General features: G+C 40.6%; 2 protein-coding genes across 7 annotated transcripts in view; one reads left to right on the top strand and one right to left on the bottom strand.

Annotated features, from left to right (window-relative positions):
• The window catches only part of LOC130914379 (cell division protein ZipA-like), a 51,273-nt gene that overhangs the window by 21,425 nt on the left and 8,189 nt on the right, over positions 1-21,659 (bottom strand). The window contains exons 4-11 of one of the 6 annotated variants that reach the window (XM_057833499.1): positions 21,237-21,325; positions 14,153-14,326; positions 14,015-14,076; positions 13,880-13,927; positions 13,692-13,757; positions 13,498-13,624; positions 9,859-9,957; positions 9,682-9,788 (exon numbers count right to left, since the gene is read on the bottom strand). The gene's annotated coding sequence lies outside the window, so the exon portion shown is untranslated. The remainder of the gene's footprint in view (positions 1-9,681; positions 9,789-9,858; positions 9,958-13,497; positions 13,625-13,691; positions 13,758-13,879; positions 13,928-14,014; positions 14,077-14,152; positions 14,327-21,236; positions 21,326-21,659) is intronic. The other 5 variants (XM_057833500.1, XM_057833501.1, XM_057833498.1 and 2 more) reach the window with 5 other exon arrangements.
• Positions 11,450-13,523, top strand: harbi2 (harbinger transposase derived 2). Its single transcript, XM_057833528.1, has 4 exons — positions 11,450-12,317; positions 12,411-12,526; positions 12,762-12,873; positions 12,988-13,523. The coding sequence occupies exons 1-4, from the start codon at positions 11,888-11,890 to the stop codon at positions 13,359-13,361; spliced, it is 1,032 nt and encodes a 343-aa protein (XP_057689511.1). The 5' UTR covers positions 11,450-11,887; the 3' UTR covers positions 13,362-13,523.

The raw sequence follows: 21,659 nt of genomic DNA on the forward strand, positions 1-21,659 counted from the left end.
TCATTGCACATTAAAAGCTGAAGAAAAATAAAATGTTTTAAGACGTGATTTAAAATCCGTAAGTGAGGGGGCCTGTCTAATAGTAAGTGGTAATTGGTTCCACAGCCTGGGCGCCATCACCGCAAATGCACGGTCACCCCTAAGCTTCAGCCTTGATCTTGGGACTACTAGAAGCAGGTGGTCAGGTGATCTGAGGGTTCTGGTTGGACTGTAAGGCTGAAGCAGTTCTGACAAATATGGCGGCGCAAGATTATTCAAACATTTAAAAACAAATAATAATATCTTAAAATGTATTCGGTAATGTACCGGGAGCCAGTGAAGAGATGCTAAAATTGGGGTGATATGTTCACGCCTGCGGGTTCTAGTTAGGAGTCGAGCAGCAGAGTTTTGTACAAGTTGCAGACGGGCCAGTGCCGCCTGACCGACACCTGCATACAAAGAATTACCGTAATCCAGCCGAGTTGTGACAAAAGCATGAATCAATTTTTCCATATCAGAGCGTGAAACAAAAGATTTCACCTTAGCAATCTGGCGAAGCTGATAAAAACAGTCCCGAACAACACAAGAAATCTGCTTCTCAAATTTAAAATCAGCATCAAATTGGACCCCTAGATTTTTGACATAATTCTTAAGAAACGGAGACAATGAACCGAGGTCAACATTCAGGGAGGCCTGGCTACTCGGTTTGAACACCATGACTTCAGACTTACTGTCATTCAAACTTAAAAAATTACATGAGAGCCACGACTTTATATCGTTGAGGCATTCAATAAGTTGACAGAAAGTGCCATTCTGCGCCAATGGAAAATAGATCTGACAGTCATCAGCATACAAATGAAATGAAACACCATGTTTTCTAAAAACAAAACCAAGAGGCAATAAATAAAGCGAAAAAAAAAGAGGGCCGAGAACAGATCCCTGGGGAACCCCATGTGGAAGCGATGCCTTTTTGGACATGAAATTGCCCATTTTCACACAAAAACTCCGTTCATTTAGGTAAGGTATATATATATATATATATATATATATATATATATATATGCACGTATAAGGGATGCAACGATACAGTTAAGTCACGGTTCGGTACAATTTTCGATACAATTCAATACATTTAATGCTCTGAAACAGAAAATACAACTGTTAATATATATATATATATTTTTTTTTTTTTTTTGCTACATTATTTGCTAACAAGCAAAAATAACAGTGCCATCATATATAATAATATTTATGTGCTTACTTCTTACTGATCTGAAGAAATTTTGTATATACTGTAAGTGCTGAGAACAATCTTTACTGTTTGTAAAGTGGGGTACACTGTTGATTACTGCAGCTCTCTTAGCAGCTATATTTACCATATAAGCAAAACATCCTATTTGTGGTCCGAGTCCATCTGTAACATGTGCTAAATTAACAGTATTTGTAGCATTATCTATAGTCACTGGTATGGATTGATTTGGCCTGCTTAACTTCCATTCCGTCATGGCGGTTTCTAATTCATCAATGTAGTATATGAACTACGCGTCGCTCTGGGCTCACGTAGCTAATGGTATGGGATCTAATGTAGGACATCTAGGTTGCTATTTGATGATATCTAGTAAGTGCGCGAGAGTTGGCATGGGCTCGGACATATGACATCTAGGTTGCTATCTGATGATATCTAGTGTGCGCGCTGCGCCGCTTGAGTGTTTTCTGGCCACAGAAGTCACTTCTGCTCATTACTGCACAACACCAGCATAATATGACAATCGATTTTCATAAACAGGACGTGTTTGAAGTACGGCGCTCTTAATTTGCCACTCATTGTTCATCATGAAACCATGAGTTTGCTTAGTCTCTCACGGTCTTAAGTTTTCTGATCCCTTCAGCGCTAGTACAGCAAGCGTTAGCTTAAGAATGCTAATCGTTTGTGAATGCCATGTTAAAAAAGCAGCGTAAAACCGCGGAAATGCGTTGTAGTGGACATCCTTAATATTGAAGACGAAGGTGTTATTTTCGTTTGGTAATTTCGAGACAAAGACATACAGATGTCATGCATTGGGATTTGGGAAGTTGGCTCACGTGGGGAGGACAGTTCATTTGCGCTAAAGTGATGCCAGTAGATGATATCGGCGCCCTAAATGTTGGTACTCGTCGATACCGATACCACCAATTCAGGCCGGATCGGCCCCCCTGCCGATACTGGTATCGGTATCGGTGCAACTTTAATTATCGGTTGATTTTTAAAAAAATCTGTATTATCTGTGTGACGTCATAATTGCCATTATCGGCCGATGATTATCGGTAACCGATATTATCGTTTATCTTTATTCACAACATGAAATGACTTCCAAAAATAGCAAAGGAAAGGTTATTATGTTGTTGTTGTTTTTTTTTTTGGGGGGGGGGTTAAAAAAAAAAAAAAAGAAAAGAAAAACATGAAAGGTAACACCAATTACTTTGCCAAGTAACTAATTACTCATACATTTAGGTAACAGGGTAACAGAGTTACTAACTCAATTACTTTTTGGGAGAAGTAATTTGTAACTAATTAATCACTTGTTTTAAAGTAGGATTTACAACACTGACGATGACACCATGTGACCCTATCGACCTTCCTCTAAACAATGTGTTGTTACCCCTGTACTGTATATCAATGGGTGAGTCGCCTAATTATGGGGAAGTATACAAGGAGAAGTGTGAAACCCCGCCAATTTACTGTCTTGCTGCGGAGGCGAAAGGTTCACTTTTCCATGAAGTCATCGGATGGACATGGTGGGCGATGTGACTATACTGACCAAAGGCCATAGTGACTTTGGTCATTTAATTATGGATTAAACTATAACGTAACTAGAATATATGTGAATAAATGCGCTCATATACGGCGCAATTTTCTCTAACAGATTCAAATATTTCTCTTTGTGCAGGCTTTTGCTCAGGATAGTGACAGTGTTTCCTATAGAGGAGCTTGTCGGGCAACATCTGGATCAGATGATGGAAGTGCTGAAGAGCTGTCTGACAACCGTCACTCCATTCTTCCCCAACAAAACAAACGATGGAGATTTGTGTTCGTTGATTAGGCACTTGAACCTCTTGCTTAAGTGAAATAAAGTGTTTGTGTTCGTTGATTAGGCACTTGAACCTCTTGCTTAAGTGAAATAAAGTGAGACGAGTTGGCACTGGAATCCCCTCCGTTCAATTGGTGCCTATGTTTAATGTTTCCACTAATTGCTAAAAACTGTCCTAGGTTTCCCCATCGGAATTTTTTGAAGCTGGGGTGGTAGTGGGTCCCGTCCGAGTCAGACAAGCCCATCATGTGACGCGGCGAATTTGTTTCATATCATGACAAATGGCGTAGTTCATGGAGGAGACAGTACCTTTTCTCGTGCACACCGTATAAGTTTGAATTATTCTAACACATTGACTATAATACAGCATTTAACCATAGTTTAAAGAAACAGGCAGACTCTACTCCATGCCATTTGACACAGTGAAGATAAACACGGGAACAGAAGTCATCTCTTCGGAGAGGCCAGGACACCGCGGCCTACAAAGCAACAACTTTGATAGCTCGGCGCCGCGGACGTCGAGGCACTCCGAGCCCCCCCCCCACCTCAGCTCCAATATGCAATAATTCGGAGAATCCATCCACCTCTGCCTTGGGAATGCGCCCGTTTGGCAGGCAGAAGTATTGTGGATTCTGAACACCAAAACAGACCACCATTCATATTGTTCAAATGAGTCCATTGGTGATCTGTTTCGGATATTACGTCATTTTTGGTCGGCATCGGCTGTCACAATGTTGGTCATATTGCGTTTTGTTCCAGAGGGAGCGTTCCCGATGTCGTAACTGACTTTTGTAACGAATTTTCAGTTGGCAGAAAAAAAAAAATGCACATTTTCGTCATGTTTAGATAGTCTGCATATTTTTATGACCATTATAGATGCATTTACACAATGAAATAACACTGGAAAAGTTTGTTAAACATAATGTTGCTCAGATCGTGTTTTTTTTTTTCCCCCGGAGGGAGCATTCCCGACTTCGTAACTGCAGCCTATTTAAGTTCATCAAGACTTTAAGATAGAGGTCAAATCGGGCCTAAAAAGTCCAGCCTGACCCGAACTGGTCCGCGGGTATTAAAGCCCGACCCCCGTTTTGTGTGTTAACATTTGGGACGATGTCTGCATAAAAGCCTGTCTTTTATAACGAAATTCGCACTGACAACCAAACATGCTCGACCAACCGTTTTGAAGCTTGATCAACTTGTTAGGATAAACATTCAATAGAAAAAAATAAAATTGAATAGTTTTATGTTTGACAATTCAACACAAACAGCAGGTATGGTCATAGGCGTTTTTGGCCTTTACACATACTATGGTCAAAACAGGTTATATACAGTGCAAAATAGTGAGAGAAAAAAAATCTATGTATCATCTAACACAAAAAGGGTTTGGAGGATATCTCTTTGTTTAGTTAGGTGTTGTACCCATCACCTTATCAAAAGTATATACCTACATGCAATCAAGCTTCTCGAACACACATCTACGTAAAAATTGAAAAGATTATAGTAAAGAAAAAAATATATATAACATTGCAAAAAAGTATTAAAAAAAATATCGTCAAGTAGTTCAGTTCAAATCAAAATTTTGAATTGAAAATTTTTTTTTTTTGCGCACTCAATAAAGCTTTAACAGGTCATGGAGCTGCGTCACATACGTCACACAGCCTACTCTTTCGCCGTTTGCCCGCTGCCGTCACTTCTATTTGCCGAGACGCCGACTCATGCAGAGAAAAAGACGACAAATACGGCTCAGCTTCCTCCTTGAGTTAATGAAATAATGCATTAGCTTGCGCTAAATGTAGCTTTATATTCATTCTGCACGTTTCAAAGTCGCTCGCTCAAACCAACCGGCCGTTGCTTGCGTCGCATGCCTCCCTTTCATTAGTTGGCGCCTCGTTCGGAAATGTATTAAAAATGATCACATTCGATTCGTCCGTCTTGACATCAGAACGGCTCTTGGGATATGTAGTCTTTTGTGCTGCTTTCGGTTTTCAAAAAGGACAAGAAATGATGGAAATACGGAGATAGATACATGGTCCATGCAGCGTTTGAATGCATATTTATGAGTGCAATAAAACTCAAATGACATCTCCCGCTTTTCTTGGTCGATTGACTTCAAATAAAAACTGGTGTGGACATCAACTTCCGCACTTTCAAATGAGACCAACCAGCGGCACGTGGGTGACGTAATTACTGCGTGACCAAGCTGCAAGGACGATATGCGTAAACGCGTCGCTGCTGACACGTTTGGTGTTAAAGGGTTAATATTCAAGATTTACATAAACTGATTAGAATGTTGATTGGTTAACAAAACCAAGAGCAGTGTTGTTAATTTTACTTTAAAAAAGTAATTAATTACAGTTACAAATTACTTCTCCCAAAAAGTAATTGCATTAGTAACTCAGTTACCTGAATGTAAGAGTAATTAGTTACTTTGCAAATTACGGTAACTAGTGATGATTTTCTTTTTTTTTTTTTCTCAAAAAAAAAAAACAAAAACAAAAAACAAGTCATGCAATGTGAAGTTTAAAGAGTTTGGGGGACAATTGGCCCTAGCCCAATTCTTTACCCTACACTTAACTAGACACAAGGGTATTGCGATAACTAGTTAGTAACCTTTGCTATGTGTGGAAGTCATTTAAAGTTGTTAAAATTGCTCCCGTTATTGCATTAGTTCCCTTCTGTCTACTTTAAACATGTCTAAGTTTTAAAACAGTTTCATCATTTAAAGATAGATTTAAGTTAAGATTTTGCCAATTTAGCAGCATTTTAGGAAAAAAAAAAAAAAAAAAGTCACTTAGGTTCGTTCGCTAGGAAGGCTCTCTACATCAGAGCCTTCCTGATAGGTCTACTGCTTTAAGATGGCGGCTGTTTACTAACGCATGTAGTCCTTAAAACATGTTGCCAATGCAGCTGTGTTGTGTTTGCATCTAGTTCTATAATATGATATCTACCATGTCATGTGAGCGTAGTTTGTCGGCTATGGCTACAGTCGGGTATTATTGGAGCCACCTAGCATCGCGGTTGCAACGGCTAGTGACGGGAAAAGTCGTTCACCTGAGGAAACGAATCAATTCCGGTTCGTTCAGTAAAAAGATTCGTTCAAACAAATTGTTCAACGAATCGTTCGCCCTCCTCATCCCCCCCACCCGCAACCGCCCAAATGAATCGTTCGGTCAGTGAACGGGAAGTGACGTTGCAAACGAATCACCAAAAGACCGCTTAGCATATAGACCCTACCCACCGACGTCACAAAACCACGTGCTCGCTGTATGGTTCTGCCCACTTGTCCGTCATTTTGTCTCTGTATTAGCATTGGTTTCAATTGATCGAGGAATTTAAAATGCATTTCATGGAAGACCCGGTGCTTTCGGATGCCGTAAACTCACTGGATGTGTTGCATAAAAGGCGTTATGTGGAAAAGCTTCGTTCTATACAGTCGCCAGATCTATATTTGATGCCTAAATCAATGTTTTTCGACCCGCTGTCTCCGCCGTATTTGCCTGACATCTGCTAGCTACCCTGATATGTACAACTATCTTGTCCACACAAAATCAGCCTACAGACCCTACCCACCGACGTCACAAAATCACGTGCTCGCTGTATGGTTCCGCCCCCTTGTCCGTCATTTTGTGTCTGTATTATCAATGGTCTCAATTGATCGAGCAATTTATAATGCATTTCATGGAAGACCCATTGCTTTCGGATGCCGTAAACTCACTTGATGCGTTGCATAAAAGGCGTTATGTGGAAAAGCTTCAGTTTATCCATTCGCCAGATCCCTATTTGATGCCTAAATCGATGTTTTTCGACCCGCTGTCTCCGCCGTATTTGCCTGACATCTGCTAGCTACCCTGATATGTACAACTATCTTGTCCACACAAAATCAGCCTATTCTCACGAAAGTTTGAAAAACTTTAAGAGCTTGGAGGCTTATAAATACTTCGTTGCTGGTTGGGTGAAACAGGTCCTCGTCCACGAAAATTCGGCAGGAATCTATCTTGTGCTTGGAAAGGTGAGTTACGAAATTTTCAATTCAAAATCTTATGTTCTTGCTAACATCCACTGTCAAGTCTAATGTATTTCATGTCTTTTGTCAATGGAGCTAGGGCTTTTAATGTTTATATGGTTTAGCGATAGCACTCTCACTACATACATACGTATGTTGTCGGCGGTTAGCCTAGCAATGATCTCAATTGTGGTTGTCAGCCCAAAACCCTCTAAATATCTATTAAATGCATCTTACCAGATATAAAATGACTACTACATAATCTGTGGTAATCGTTTGGAGCCCAGTTTTCTCGTCGAATTGCAGCAGCCCATCTCGCTCTCTCCTCTCCGGGTCTCTCGGAATCCGGTAGAACTTCAAGTCTCTCCGTCTATCTTCTCTGTTATTGCAACCGACCGCCACACACGCCTTCACGATTTTGATTATTAATGTTAACGAGCAGAAAAACACGCCGTAAATAGGAGGAATGTACGTAGCCGTAACAGGCAAACACGATGTGTTGACGGACAACTGGGCGGCACCAGTCAGGGGGGCGGAGTTGTGACATCACGTGGGTAGGGTCTATATAACTGAACAGGAAGGCTTGGTCCCTCCCCCTCTTGCACAGTACACAGGCTTTTCATTGGCCGCTCTCTTCGTAGATTCAGAAGTGAGTGACAGACTGTGTTTTTCTGTCTTTTTTTTTCACTGCCTCGTCTCTGCAGCCCAGCCGCTGCAGCAATGAGAATTTCCGCGTCTATCATATTTCTATGGGATCAAAGCCATGGCTTGTGCTTGCTTCACTTTCATATAGGAAACGGTTAAACATTTCCCCTTTTTTTAAGCACAAACTTTTTCAATCACGCTAAATTACGTGTACGCTCCCTTCCGTATTCGTAGTTTAAATGCGTGTTTACGTGAGCTGGCTGCTCGTGAAAGCCATTTGATATACCACCAAATCATTTCGGCTGAAGAACAAATAAATGTGGAATTTAAATAAACTGTCTTCGGCTATTTTTTCCGGTTGAGTGAGATTTATTGTACACAAATAAGAAAATATAAAAAATAATAATAAATAATCAATTTATTATGTATATTAATAAATATTAAATCAGCGTTATAAATAAAATGTATTATTATTATTATTATTATTATTTGGCTTCTCTGACACGAAAATAAATAAAACAACACTCGAAAAAATATTACCTAAAAATCGTGTTGAAATGTCATTTTTGCACTGGTATTAATATATAAATAATCCCATCAACTCCACGCAGTCATCCCCTCCCGATCTCCAAATGCTGACGAAAAGAGAATCGTTTGCTCTTTACAATGTAACCATTCCACTCTCATTGGTATGTTAAGAAAATGGAGACATACATGTATATATACATCCTACGTCCTCGCGTTTAATTTTTGGACGCTTTAGTCGCACAGGATGGCCTGATAGACTCAACGTTAATTAATTTGCGCCCCAACCCGACAAGCTGTGACACGGAAAAAAAAAAACTCGGAAAAATATGTCATGAAACTACCGTTTCATAGCAAATCAGTATTATGGTGATCATACTAAATAGTCATTTTCCATGGGCACAGATTAGATAAATTTCGCTGCCATGAAGTCCAGCTAGTCTCTTGACAGCTTTCTCGCCCGCCCCCGCGACGTATCCATAGCTTAGCCTTATCGCCTTGTAGCTACTGGCGAAAGTTTTGACGTACTGTAAAGTGGATACAATGTCGTCATATGTAGTCTCGAGTCTGTTGAGAAAAGCACAGTAAACTTTGCTCACTTTGCTTATGTGGTGATTTTTGTGCATTTGAGTAGTATATGATAGGCTCAACATGAAAGAATATGTGATAAAGCCCTTTCCTTTCAGTCCTAGCTCGTTCACTGCCGCAGCGCTGCTGCGTGACTGCCGGTGTAGGCTGACTATAAATTAGCGTAGCAGTCTAGCAGACCGAATCATCTAAGCATTCTCGGTAGAACGGAGAGTCCGTGAACGGGAAGTGACATAACTCAGTCTTGCCCCCTGCCTGCATGCTGGCTGCTTATTGGCCACACGTGGAAGTGAGTGACAGACGCCCTGATTCTGTTTTCCGCTCCCTCCCCTGCCCGCGATGAAGCTGGCGTCTGATTGGTCGTGTGCCATGTCAGTAGACGCTGCCGCTTGCTCAACGCCCTCCCACGCAGATAACAAGGCAAGCCCCAACTTCATAGAACGAATCAGTGCAGAAGATGATTAGTTCGGTCTCGTTCACCCAAATAATTCGTTCAAAAAGAACGAATCGTTCATGACCGATACAACACTAGCAACGGCGTCTTCCCCACTGCTGCTCTGCTCTTTCGTCTCCATGAGTCCGTTTCTCTCAGACTTTTTTTATTCAACCAACTTAGTAACGCATAGTAACGCACGCCTTTCCTGCCTCAGTAACGGTAACGGCGTTGCCAAGAAGAGAAAAGTAATTAATTAGATTACTCAATACTGAAAAAAATAACGCCGTTTGTAACGCCGTTATATTGTTACGCCGTTATTAACAACACTGACCAAGAGTAAATAATCAATCATGTCCATCTGTGAACTAATATATGGCATAATAAGCCTATCCAGATTTCCAGTGAGCACAACATTTGTCTCAGACATAAAAACATACCAGCCGTTCCTGGGCAGGATGAGTTTGAACCGTCCATGAAGCTCGGCATGGTCTTATCTTGTCACCATTGGTCCTGTCTGCACAGTGGGTTTCACAGTGTTCGATGTCTATTTAAAGAAAAAAAAAGTGTTCAGCACGGTTCAAAATTTAAAGTACAGAACTACTTATGCTACTTACTTCCATTTGGATCAGTGTGACATCCCTGTATCTGCAGGGGAAGACTAGCATTTGGGGGTCGTGATTCAGTTTCTTCCCAATGGGGTGGTGATCTTGGCGCTAGTAAAAAAAAAAAAAAAAAACATTCATAATGGAAAAATATATAGCTAAGCAGAGTAACAATATCAAGAAAAAATTCCAACTTAGTCCTATTTGGATCATGTGACAACATTCAAACTACAAAGGACGAGAAAAACAAATGAAGGCAAAACAAGAATACCATACAACAACAACAAAAAAGCAAGCTGTGAATTGCAGGCATGCACATAATGAAAAATAAGAGTGCAATATAATAAAAACTACACAGAAGAGACTGTTCATGGTGAAGAAAAAATATGTAAAAAGTAGGGCTGCCAAAATTATCGCGTTAACGGGCGTTAGTTAATTTTTTTTAATTAATCACGTTAAAATATTTGACGCTATTAACGCACCCGCTGGCATATTGCCTCAAACATTACAATGAGGCCGTTTATGGACATTAAGAGTGAAGAGAATGCCATCGGCCGCTTGGGGGCAGCGCCGTTCCATACTCATGTTATGTCTTCTACACGTGGGAGAATTAGTAGTTGTGAGACGTTTATGCTGTATTCACAAATAGCTCCACTCATATTTCGGTAAGTTTTATTTCTTTTAGTGGCAATTATGTGTTTCTTGTTTTATTTTGGGTAAGATATGTACAGATACAGTGGGGAGAACAAGTATTTGATTGACTGCCAATGGGTTTTGGCAGTGTATCAAATACTTGTTCTCCCCACTGTATATGTTATACAGTAAAGGCGAGTGGACACAGGCGCGCCGTTTATTGGCATAAGCTTCTCCTTCACAACAAACTTAAGTATCGTTTAGTGAAAGCACAACAAAAATAATATTCCTATCTCTAAAAAAAAAAAAAAAGTTCTCAAAAAGAAAAGCACTTCAGTCTATAGTAATGAGGCCCAATAGACCCTACCCACGTGACGTCACAACTCCGCTCTCCTGAATGGTACCGCCCAACTGTCCGTCAAAATATAGTGTTAACCTGTTACGGCTACGTACATTTCTCCTATTTACGGCGTGTTTTTCTGCTCCTTAACATTAATAATCAAAATGGTGAAGGCGTGTGTGGCTGTTGGTTGCACTAACAGAGAAGATGGAAGGAGAGACTTGAAGTTTTACCGTATTCCGAGGGATCCAAAGAGGAGAGCGAAATGGACGGCTGCAATTCGACGTTAAAACTGGGCACCAAAAAAATCACCACAGACTATGTAGTAGTCATTTTATATCCGGTAAGATGCATTTAAGATATACTTAGAGGGTTTTGGGCTGACAAATAACCACAATTAAGATCATTGCTAGGCTAATCGCTGACAACATACACGTATGTATCAGGCATGAAAATCTCTCACCTTTCGGCGAAATTCGCCGTTTTGAAGTCAAAAAGGGCGACCTACGTGAATTGCGTAGATCCGAGGAGAAATTCTTTTTGGGGGGGGGGGGGGGGGTCGGGAGGTTTTATTTAATTATTATTATTATCATCATGTGATTAACTTAGTACATAAACTGAGCACTTAAGAACACAGTCAGCAAATCCTTCTAGATGCTTCGCTGACGAGAACCAATCATCGGCCCAAGCTGCGTTCCATTATTCCAAACGCGCGCACTCCTTACGCGTGTACATGGAGTGCTCGGAGAGCCTTCGGTTGCATTGCAAAGCTGCGAAAACAAAAAGCAGGCCTTATCCACATCGGGGCAGACCAGTGGCCTATACTACGAAGCCGGTTTTCTGGCTTAGCAGGGTAACTTCGAGAGTAACTTTATCACGTGCGACGTAAGTTCGCGGCTATGCGAGACTACGAAAGGTGGATATGTTGGAACCGAGAAGTGTTGCCATGGCAACACACGCCACACGCCAAACCTGGTCGTGTCAGAGTTAGATCTTGCTTAACATCAGGATTCCAATTAACCACGCTCTATTTAAACAGCAGTCCTCCGCGGACGTGTCCTCCTGACAATGACAGCGTACTTGGACGACCCATACGACATTGGCGCGCGGATTGTGAGGGGCTCTCTCCGGAGGGCACGGGTATTTCGGGACCGCCAGAATCCGCTGGCGTACCCGGACGATGTACTCCACGAAAGATATAGATTTTCAGCTGAGGGACTACGTTACCTGTGCCAGCTGATCGAGGCGGACATAACTAATGTAACCCGCCGAAGTCAAGCCTTCACAACCGCGCAAACTGTGTGCCTGTCCTTGCGCTATTTTGCCAGCGGACAATATATGTATTCCATTGGTGATGCTGAACATCTGAGTAAGAACACTGTATGCCGTGCAATTCGGAAAGTGGTACTTGCTCTTGCTAAACTGGTGGATGCATTTGTCGTGTTCCCTGGCCATCTAACTGCACTTCAAATCAAAGAAGGCTTCTATGCAATCGCGGGTAATTGACTACTAATTATTAAATGCAATTGGCTGTTTTGCCTTTTATCCAAAACCGAATTATGACCGGTAACTGATTTGACTAACAATATAGGTTTCCCAAGAGTAATAGGAGTCATTGATTGCACCCACATCCCCATTAGTGCATCCCTGGGAGAGCATGAGGGGGATTTTGTGAACAGGAAGTCCCAACATACCATAAATGTGCAGGTAAAACATTTAAAATTATTACAATTAATATTAATAATAAAAATTATTTTAAGGATTCATAATTTATAGGCCTATAGGTAAACATTGAAAATTAAATTAAATTCTCCAATGAGTCAGCTGGTACCATTTTGCAGTACTTAAAGTAACTTAAGTACTTAAGTAAACCAAATGGTTTGAATTTCAGGGGTGACAAGTGCTTGAACACCTTGTTCCTCACCTTTGCATATATTCTTAGATGACATGTGATCACCAGTACATGGTAACAAGTTTGGATGCAAGATGGCCAGGGTCTGTACATGATGCTCGCATTTTCCGGGAATCACTACTTTCACAGGGATTCCAAGAAGGTAAGATCCTGCATGTTCAACAGAATAAATAGCTCATCTTTTTAGGATGCAATAAGCATGCTACTGCTATGCCATTGTTTCATACTAACTTGCCTCCATTTCATCTACTGTAAGGGCGTTTTGATGGATTACTGCTGGGGGACCGTGGCTACCCATGTCAGAAACACCTGATGACACCATTTGCAGACCCCCAATCAAAGGCTCAGAGAACCTTCAACCATGCCCACAGTGTCACCAGGGTCAGAATGGAGAATACATTTGGCATTTTGAAGGCCCGATTTTCATGTCTTAAAGGCCTTCGCGTGAAGCCTGCGAGGGCCTGCCAGACAATAGCAGCATGTGTGGTACTGCACAATATAGCCACAATAAGGAAAGAGAGAGTACCAGTTCACAATCCTCTCCCCCCAGATGTCACTGACCCCATGACCCTTGACCATCCCACAGGACGTGCAGTGAGGGATGCAATTGCCGAACAATTCTTCAATTAATGACAAAATTGAAATAAATATGACAAGAATGATGTGTTGCAATACTCATTTATTAGTCTTCCATGCCTATAAAGAGAACATGAAGGCAAACTAAATGATACACATTAATGGAGTGATGATATGTACAGGTTAATACCATTTTGTCGTGCTCCAGCTTTTCAATCTCCAGTTTGAGTTTTTTATCTCTAGCCTCTTCTTTTCGCAATCCAACTCCAGCATTCTTTTGTACAGGCTTCGGACATTGTCCACTCCAGCCTACAGGACTAATATATTATCCTAGTATGTATAAGATTCGGTACCTCTAATCAACCAAGGAGGAAGAAACTGTACCTTATTGGATTGAGAGGTCCCTGGCAGGGAGGCATCAGAGGGGAACATGGGCGGTTGCAAGTCCTCCTTTATAAGGAGTACACAGATTCATAGCACCACATAACTTACCCGATTCAGACACGCTACTTAAGAGTAAGGGTCACTATCCCAACAATATTCACACAGTAGCAGCAGCAAAGTGTTTTAACCTGCATGGGGGTGTCAGAGGTGGCTGTCAGTGTGTCATCCTCTCCATCCTGAAAGACAAATAATTACAGGCTTCACCTACATACTTTATGGACAGCATAATTTAGAGGTCATGCAATGTCATCTGTTTTAATTACCTGCCGAGTTGTACTGCCCATGTATGGTGGTGGAGTAGTGGTCACCATGTGTTCATCCTCAACTGCATTAAAACGCATGGCATGTCACTATTTTGAATTAAAGTCCTTTTAACATGAAACCTCAATGCCATATATTACCCCGCACATTGAGGGTGGACATTTCCACTGCACCAGGGGTGGACTGTACCCCCTCCACTCCCTCCGAAATTGGCCTGCCACTATTGTTGGCTAGGGCCAACTCCTCAGCTACAGTGAAGGGCTCAGATGCGCTCCCCCCTCCCGTGGCCCACGCTGCTACTCTCTTCTTGTTGGCTGTGGAGGTACAAAAGCATATTTTCATTCTCTCACGCTCTCTTCTGCCCCCCCCTCCCCACCACACACACACATAGCATTTTGGATTATGTTCTTATATTTCATTTTGACCTGTTGCCAGGTGCGCTTTCTGCTGCTGTTGCCTCTGAAGATGTTCAAATGACATACATTAGATTCATACAATCAACTGGACTAAACATGCAATCATCTTGCTTCATGTGGTGATGCACATACGATTAATTATTTCATACAGTTAAACGTACCATATTTAATTGTCCTAACAGCAGGACGTATGTCTTTTCGCAGTATGATTTAAACGGACATACTTACGCATTTACGCGATCTGCAATCTGCTGCCGAACAGACCTGTCGTGCTCTTTTCGCTGCAGCAGTGTTGGATTTTGCTGTGAGTGTGGTTTTAAATTCCCCATTTTTTTGTGCGTGTTCAATGCATTTATTCAGATTTTACATTGGAAAAAAGATACATATATATATATATATATAAGACATGTTTTTTCACTTTTTTCACCAAAGTATCATTTATAAATGGTTTTCAAGCACTTCAAAATGTAAGAATTATGATAAGTTTTAAACATGTTACTGCCCCACCGAATTATTTTTAAACAAGAATAAAGTAGTTAGAAAATGCTTGGCTTTATTAAAAGCTTCATAGTGAGTCTACTCAAACCCTCTCAGGCTTTGGTAAACGGTGATTGGCACATGTGCAAAGTTTTTCTTTTTATATATATTTTTTTGTTTGAAGCAACTTATTTGATTGAATAATAAAGACACAAATGTCCTAGCCAAAATGTGGCCCAAACGCACAACATTACTTAAATGGAAAAATTTGTTTCAATCAAGAAAAATAGTTTTCAAATGCTTTTTTTGTCTCAAATTTATTATTGCAATCAAAAACTTTTTTTTTTATTGAAGCTACTTTTTGGGATTAAAAGTATATACTGTATTTTGATTGAAGCAACTTTGTTTTTGATAGAAGTAACTTTGTTTTTTGATTGAATAATAAAAACACAAATCTAACTCTATCGTTATTGAGTGAGAAAGAAATTAAGAAAGCTTTAAAACTAAAATCCACCGGGGAGTCTGTTTGTTTTTTTAAATATTTATATTTCATTACATAGACATGCGTCGTAGGGAAGGGAGATTGAGGGATAAAAAAAAGGAGTTAGATGAGGCTGCTAAAGGCAGTGGATAACTCATCAGCTGGGTGAATAGCAGACCTGGTAAGAACAAGTTTGCAAGGATAGTCGGGTATTAAATCCAATTATAAACACAATTACAATGTTATTTTTCTATAAGATTTTATGTCATTGCTTTATTAATCATTAGGTGCTAGAGTTGTTAAGTATGGATAATAATGAAATAATAGTTTTAAGAAAACTGTGCTGTTGGTGGCTCAGTGACCATCTGATGTGGTTTGTTCTCAGATGAACAAGTTGAGGAAGGAAGTTTTGATGCAGAGGTTGAAGGAAGAAAAGAGGCAGACTGACTGAGTCACAGCCAGAAAGTGTTGATGACAGTTTTGATTTCCATTCACTGTTGCCCCCTCCCAATTAAAGTATGTCACAGTCGCAGCCAATTATTATCTAAAGCTGGTTAAAATTTAAGTTATGTTGTTTTAAGGTGTATTAAATACTTGTTCATGTGCCCCTTTTGATCTACGAGCACCCACCCCTCCACCGGTCTCTGCATGGCCCTGCTGAAACACAGTGTGGGTCGACAGAGCTCAATATTTTGTTGGGGTGTACAATACAGTGTACTGGAACATATTTCCTCCACACCCTTCTCACCTTTTTAACCACTGACCCATTTTCATGCCTGATGTATGTAGTGAGAGTGCTATCGCTAAACCATATCAGGGATTCCCCTATATTCAACAGATTGTGGCGCACCGCCACACTAAAATGAAAGCCGCCACGCCTGGCAAATGAGATGTATTTTATTTATTTATTTAAATAAAAAAAAAATTTTAAGGCCGCTTCAAACTAGCGGCAGCCGAGTGGGAGGAGTTCAGCGGACACCTATTCATTGTGTATTGTAGCCTAATGTTCGTAACTATGCAGGCCCCCCCTTAAGAGACGCAAGTGGAACGAGTAGGAAGAATGGGAGAACGAGCGAGATAGCGAGAGATAGCGGTCGCATGTTGTAGCAGCCCGCTGTTATTTTGTTATTGTTTTTCTTTATTATTGTTACCACAATAAAGTGGGTAAGCAAATACAGACTTCTCTCCTTCTTGCCCATATCCGGGGCATTACAATAATTTGGATCGGACTTTTCGGCGAAAGTGAGCGGTGGACGGCCGTCTTGGACGGAAAGCAAACTTTGACTAACTTGCGCCGAGAGACTGCGGAGAGGCGGGGCCCAAAATAAAGCCTTGCTCTATTTTCAGAGCGTTGGTCACAGTAAACGATTTATCAGTTCAAGCAGAGTAAAATGATACATATTCACGGTACAAGAACGTCGTTTCTGTGTCCATCGATTGGTAAGAAAAGGCTGTTTGTACGAGTGACGTGTGGGCGCTCCCGTCAGGGGGGACATTTCACGTGGAGTGGCTATTTTTCGGCACAACACCGGCGCGCCAACTTCAGACAATTACGGCTGACGAAACTTTGATAAATGCGCCCCCCCACCCAAATTTCGCGAGCTCTGGGACACTCGAAAAATGACTCTCATACCTCTCCTTGCTAAGTTAATGGTACCTCGACGTGCCTTTGTGTGGAAATTTAGTTTACGAACAACGGGGAAAAAACTATTCACCTTCTCACCGAATCAAGTAAAACTCTTTACACGGCTATTAGAATTCCCCCAGTGCTCTAAATGGGTCAGTTGACAGAAGGACTGTTATTGTTGTGGTAATGTAGTACTTATGAGGGTCAAATAAAAGGAAAAAGGAGGACTACGACGGTGGTCTGCAACCCGCGGCTCTCGGGCCGCATGCGGCTCTTTAGCGATGCTTCGGAGCTTTTTTTTTTTTTTTTAAATGGAAAAAGATGGGGGAGGGAAATATATTTTTTTTGTTTTAATAGGATTTCTAGGAGGACAAACATGACACAAACATTCTTTCAATTCATTAATATTGTAATGAAGTTAAACTTGTGGTGGCATAGTACAACAGAGTAGTCACGTGGTGCGTCATTCTCTATAGGATCCACTGCAGGGAAAACAAACATTTAATCATGAAGGCTAATTACGTATTTCTATAGTAGGCTAATATAGCTAGTATCGATAATTATAAGGCTTGTAAAAGGCTTTTAATTTTTTGTGGCTCCAGACATACTGTATCAGTTTTTTTTGTGTTTTTTGGGGGGTCAAATATGGCTCTTTCAACAGTTTGGGTTGCCAACCCTGAGTCACTACGAGATGTAAGTCGTACTATTGCCACGAGAAAAAAAGTCGCATTAGTACATCGGGTAACGTAGCTGTAATCAGCTACGCATTTTACATACATGTACTGTAGCTGAGAGGTACAACATTAGCCTGGCTAATGAAATATTTCAAATATATCTTTGTTATGGTTCTTCTTGGGGGAAAAAATGAAGAAAAAAAAATTTGCTGTGGCACGACATGGTGAGGCTGTCCGACTCCGATGCAGCCCACCACCACAGCTTCAAAAAATCCTAGGGGAAACACTGCATATAAACATTAAAAGCCTTAACTCCATTGACGAACGACATGAAATACATTAGACTTGACAGTGGATGTTAGCAATAACAAAAGATTTTGAATTGAAAATTTCGTAACTCACCTTTCCAAGCACAAGATAGATTCCTGCCGAATTTTCGTGGACGAGGACCTGTTTCACCCAACCAGCAACAAAGTATTTATAAGCCTCCAAGCTCTTGAAGTTTTTCAAATTTTCGTGAGAATAGGCTGATTTTGTGTGGACAATATAATTGTAAATATCAGCGTAGCAGATGTCAGGCAGACAAGGCGAAGACAGTGGGTCGAAAAACATCGATTTGGGCATCAAATATGGATCTGGCGACTGTATAGAACGAAGCTTTTCCACATAACGCCTTTTATGCAACACATCCAGTGAGTTTACGGCATCAGAAAGCACCGGGTCTTCCATGAAATGCATTTTAAATTCCTCGATCAATTGAAACCAATGCTAATACAGAGACAAAATGACGGACAAGTGGGGGGAACCATACAGCGAGCACGTGGTTTTGTGACGTCGGTGGGTAGGGTCTATAGACCAGGGGTGTCCAAACTTTTTGCAAAGGGGGCCAGATTTGGTGTGGTAAAAATGTGGGGGGCCGACCTTGGCTGATGTCCTTTACGTAGAACAATATTATTTAAGCAAATATTAGCAAGCCATTCTGTGTGTCACATTTGCTTTATTATTTTAACTAATAATTTCAACAATCTCGCAACTCGCCTTTGTGGCGTTCTCTTTCGACTCTCGGGATCTTGCGAAATACTGCTGTGAAATTAAACTAGCTTCAAGTTGCTTCAATTTCTTGCTGCGTTTCTTCCCTGTAATCTTGTCGTACATGTCAGCGTGTCTTATTTGGTAATATCGCCTCACATTAAACTCTTTAAAAACAGCGACTGTCTCTTTGCAAATGAGGCGGACACAGTTGTTGAGTATTTTAGTGAGGAAATAGTCCAATTTCCACCTATCCTTGAAGCGTCGGCCGTCGCAGTCAACTTTTTTTTTGGTTGATTGGTGCCATTTTCAAAAATTGGAAGTCAAGGGTCACACAGGGTAATGTTGCTTAGAGGGCTGCTGCCTTTTAGTGGGTAAATAAGGAGCAGCATTTCATGTGTAAGCAGCACTAAGTCTGTGTGCGGGCCAGATGTTATTAATCTTATGAAAGAGGCTGGGGGCCGGATGAAATTTGACCACGGGCCGCATTTGGCCCCCAGGCCGCATTTTGGACATGTTTGCTATAGACCCTACTCACCTACGTTACAAAATGGGCGTGTCGCTGTTTCCGGCCGCCATATTGTACCTATTTTTTAGACCTATTCTCATTGTTTTCAATTAGTCGAGCAAGTTATAGAGCAATTCATGGAAGCCCCGGTGTTATCTGACGCTGTAAACTCATTGGATGCGTTGCATAAACGGCGTTACGTGGAAAAGCTTCAGTTTATCCATTCGCCAGATCCGTATTTGATGCCTAAATCGATGTTTTTTGACCCGCTGCCTTCGCCGTCTCTGCCTGACCCTGATATTTACAACTATCTTGTCCACACAAAATCAGCCTATTCTCACGAAAGTTTGAAAAACTTTAAGAGCTTGGAGGCTTATAAATGCTACGTTGCTGGTTGGGTGAAACAGGTCCTCGTACACGAAAATTCGGCAGGAATCTTGTGCTCGGAAGGTGAGTTACGAAATTTTCAATTCAAAATCTTTTGTTCTTGCTAACATCCACTGTCAAGTCTAATGTATTTCATGTCATTTGTCAATGGAGCTAGGGCTTTTAATGTTTATATGGTTTAGCGATAGCACTCTCACTGCATACATATATAATATGTAATAAATATGAAGTGCGATAGCACTACTCCAGATTGTCCCTAGTTGAATTTATTTTTTGGCTTTTGACCTCAATAGTGAAATTGTAAATTAATTGTATGACAACTGTCTGATTATCCCCTTATAATGATATATTTTCAGGTAGTTCATTCACAACGTCTGAGTGTATGTTGTTGGCGATTAGCCTAGCAATGATCTTAATTGTGGTTGTCAGCCCAAAACCCTCTAAATATATATTAAATGCATCTTACCAGATATAAAATGACTACTACATAATCTGTGGTAGTCGTTTGGAGCCCAGTTTTCTCGTCGAATTGCAGCAGTCAATCTCGGTCTCCTCTTCGGGTCTCTCGGAATACGGTAAAACTTCCAAGTCTCTCCGTCTATCTTCTCTGTTTTTGCAACCGACCGCCACACACGACTTCACCATTTTGATTATTAATGTTAACGAGCAGAAAAACACGCCATAATAGGAGGAATTTACGAAGCGCTAATGCATTAACATGACGAGTATACGGACAACGTGGCGCTGGGGCGTGGCTGTGACGTCACGTGAGTAGGGTCTATTCTGACACACAGTTAAACAACAATGCTAAATAAACTGGCATTCCATATCAATTTTGCTATGCAAAATAGACGTAAAACTTTTCACTCTATTTTTATTAGTTATTTTTGTTCTTCTTATTATTATATTAACGCTACTTTTGATTGAAAATTTTACAAATTTTATTAAAACGAAAACATGAAGAGGGGTTTTAATATAAAATTACAATAACTTGTAGCTATAACATTTATCGTTTAAGAACTACAAGTCTTTCTATCCGTGGATCACTTTAACAGAAAGAATGTTAATAATGCCATTTGTGGATTTATTGTTACAATAAACAAATACAGTGCTGATGTACAGTATGTTGTATGTACAGTGGGGAGAACAAGTATTTGATACACTGTCAATGGGAAAACCCATTGGCAGTGTATCAAATACTTGTTCTCCCCACTGTATATATCTGTCATGTGTCTTATCTTTCCATTCCAACAATAATTTACATAAAAATATGGCATATTTTAGAGATGGTTTGAATTGCGATTAATTACGATTAATTAATTTTTAAGCTGTAATTAACTCGATTAAAAATTTTAATCGTTTGACAGCCCTAGTAAAAACCATAAGCAGCATCAGCCAATTCGCTGCTTAATGCATCAGTACAATTCAAGTAGAGCAAAGTCACATGCAGTTGGTAAAGGAAGACATTATTCCAATTACATTAAGAATACTGTATATAAGTACAGTCTTTTCAACTTATTTTCAGAATAAGCACTTCATGTTTCCCCCGCAAGTGCTGTTTAGGTATTTAACATTTGTAAACATGCATACGCTTTTAAAAAGTTTTTTTCAGTGCGGCCACCTACCGTGTTTTCTTCGCGAGCGGTGAAATGACGTGACTTGTTTTCGTCTCCTTGCAAGAGAGTCTGCCAGACTGTGGGTACAGTTTAGTAATCTGTGGGTACAGTTTAGTAAATTGTGGGTACAGTTTAGTAATCTGTGGGTACAGATTCGTAAACTGTGGGTAGAGGTTAGTAATCTGTGGGTAGAGGTTAGTAATCTGTAGGTACAGATTAGGAAACTGTGGGTACAGTTTAGTAATCTGTGGGTACATTTTAGTAAACTGTGGGTACAGATTAGTAATCTGTGGGTACAAATTAGTAAACTGTTGGTACAGATTACTAAACTGTACCCACAGATTAGTAAACTGTGGGTACAGATTAGCTATGATTTTTTATTTTTTTCTATCCTGGCACCCGGGGGGCTCCGTAGATTATAGAGCTAGGGCA

This window comes from Corythoichthys intestinalis, chromosome 4 (genome assembly GCF_030265065.1).
Source record: "Corythoichthys intestinalis isolate RoL2023-P3 chromosome 4, ASM3026506v1, whole genome shotgun sequence".
Taxonomy (NCBI): Eukaryota; Metazoa; Chordata; class Actinopteri; order Syngnathiformes; family Syngnathidae; genus Corythoichthys; species Corythoichthys intestinalis.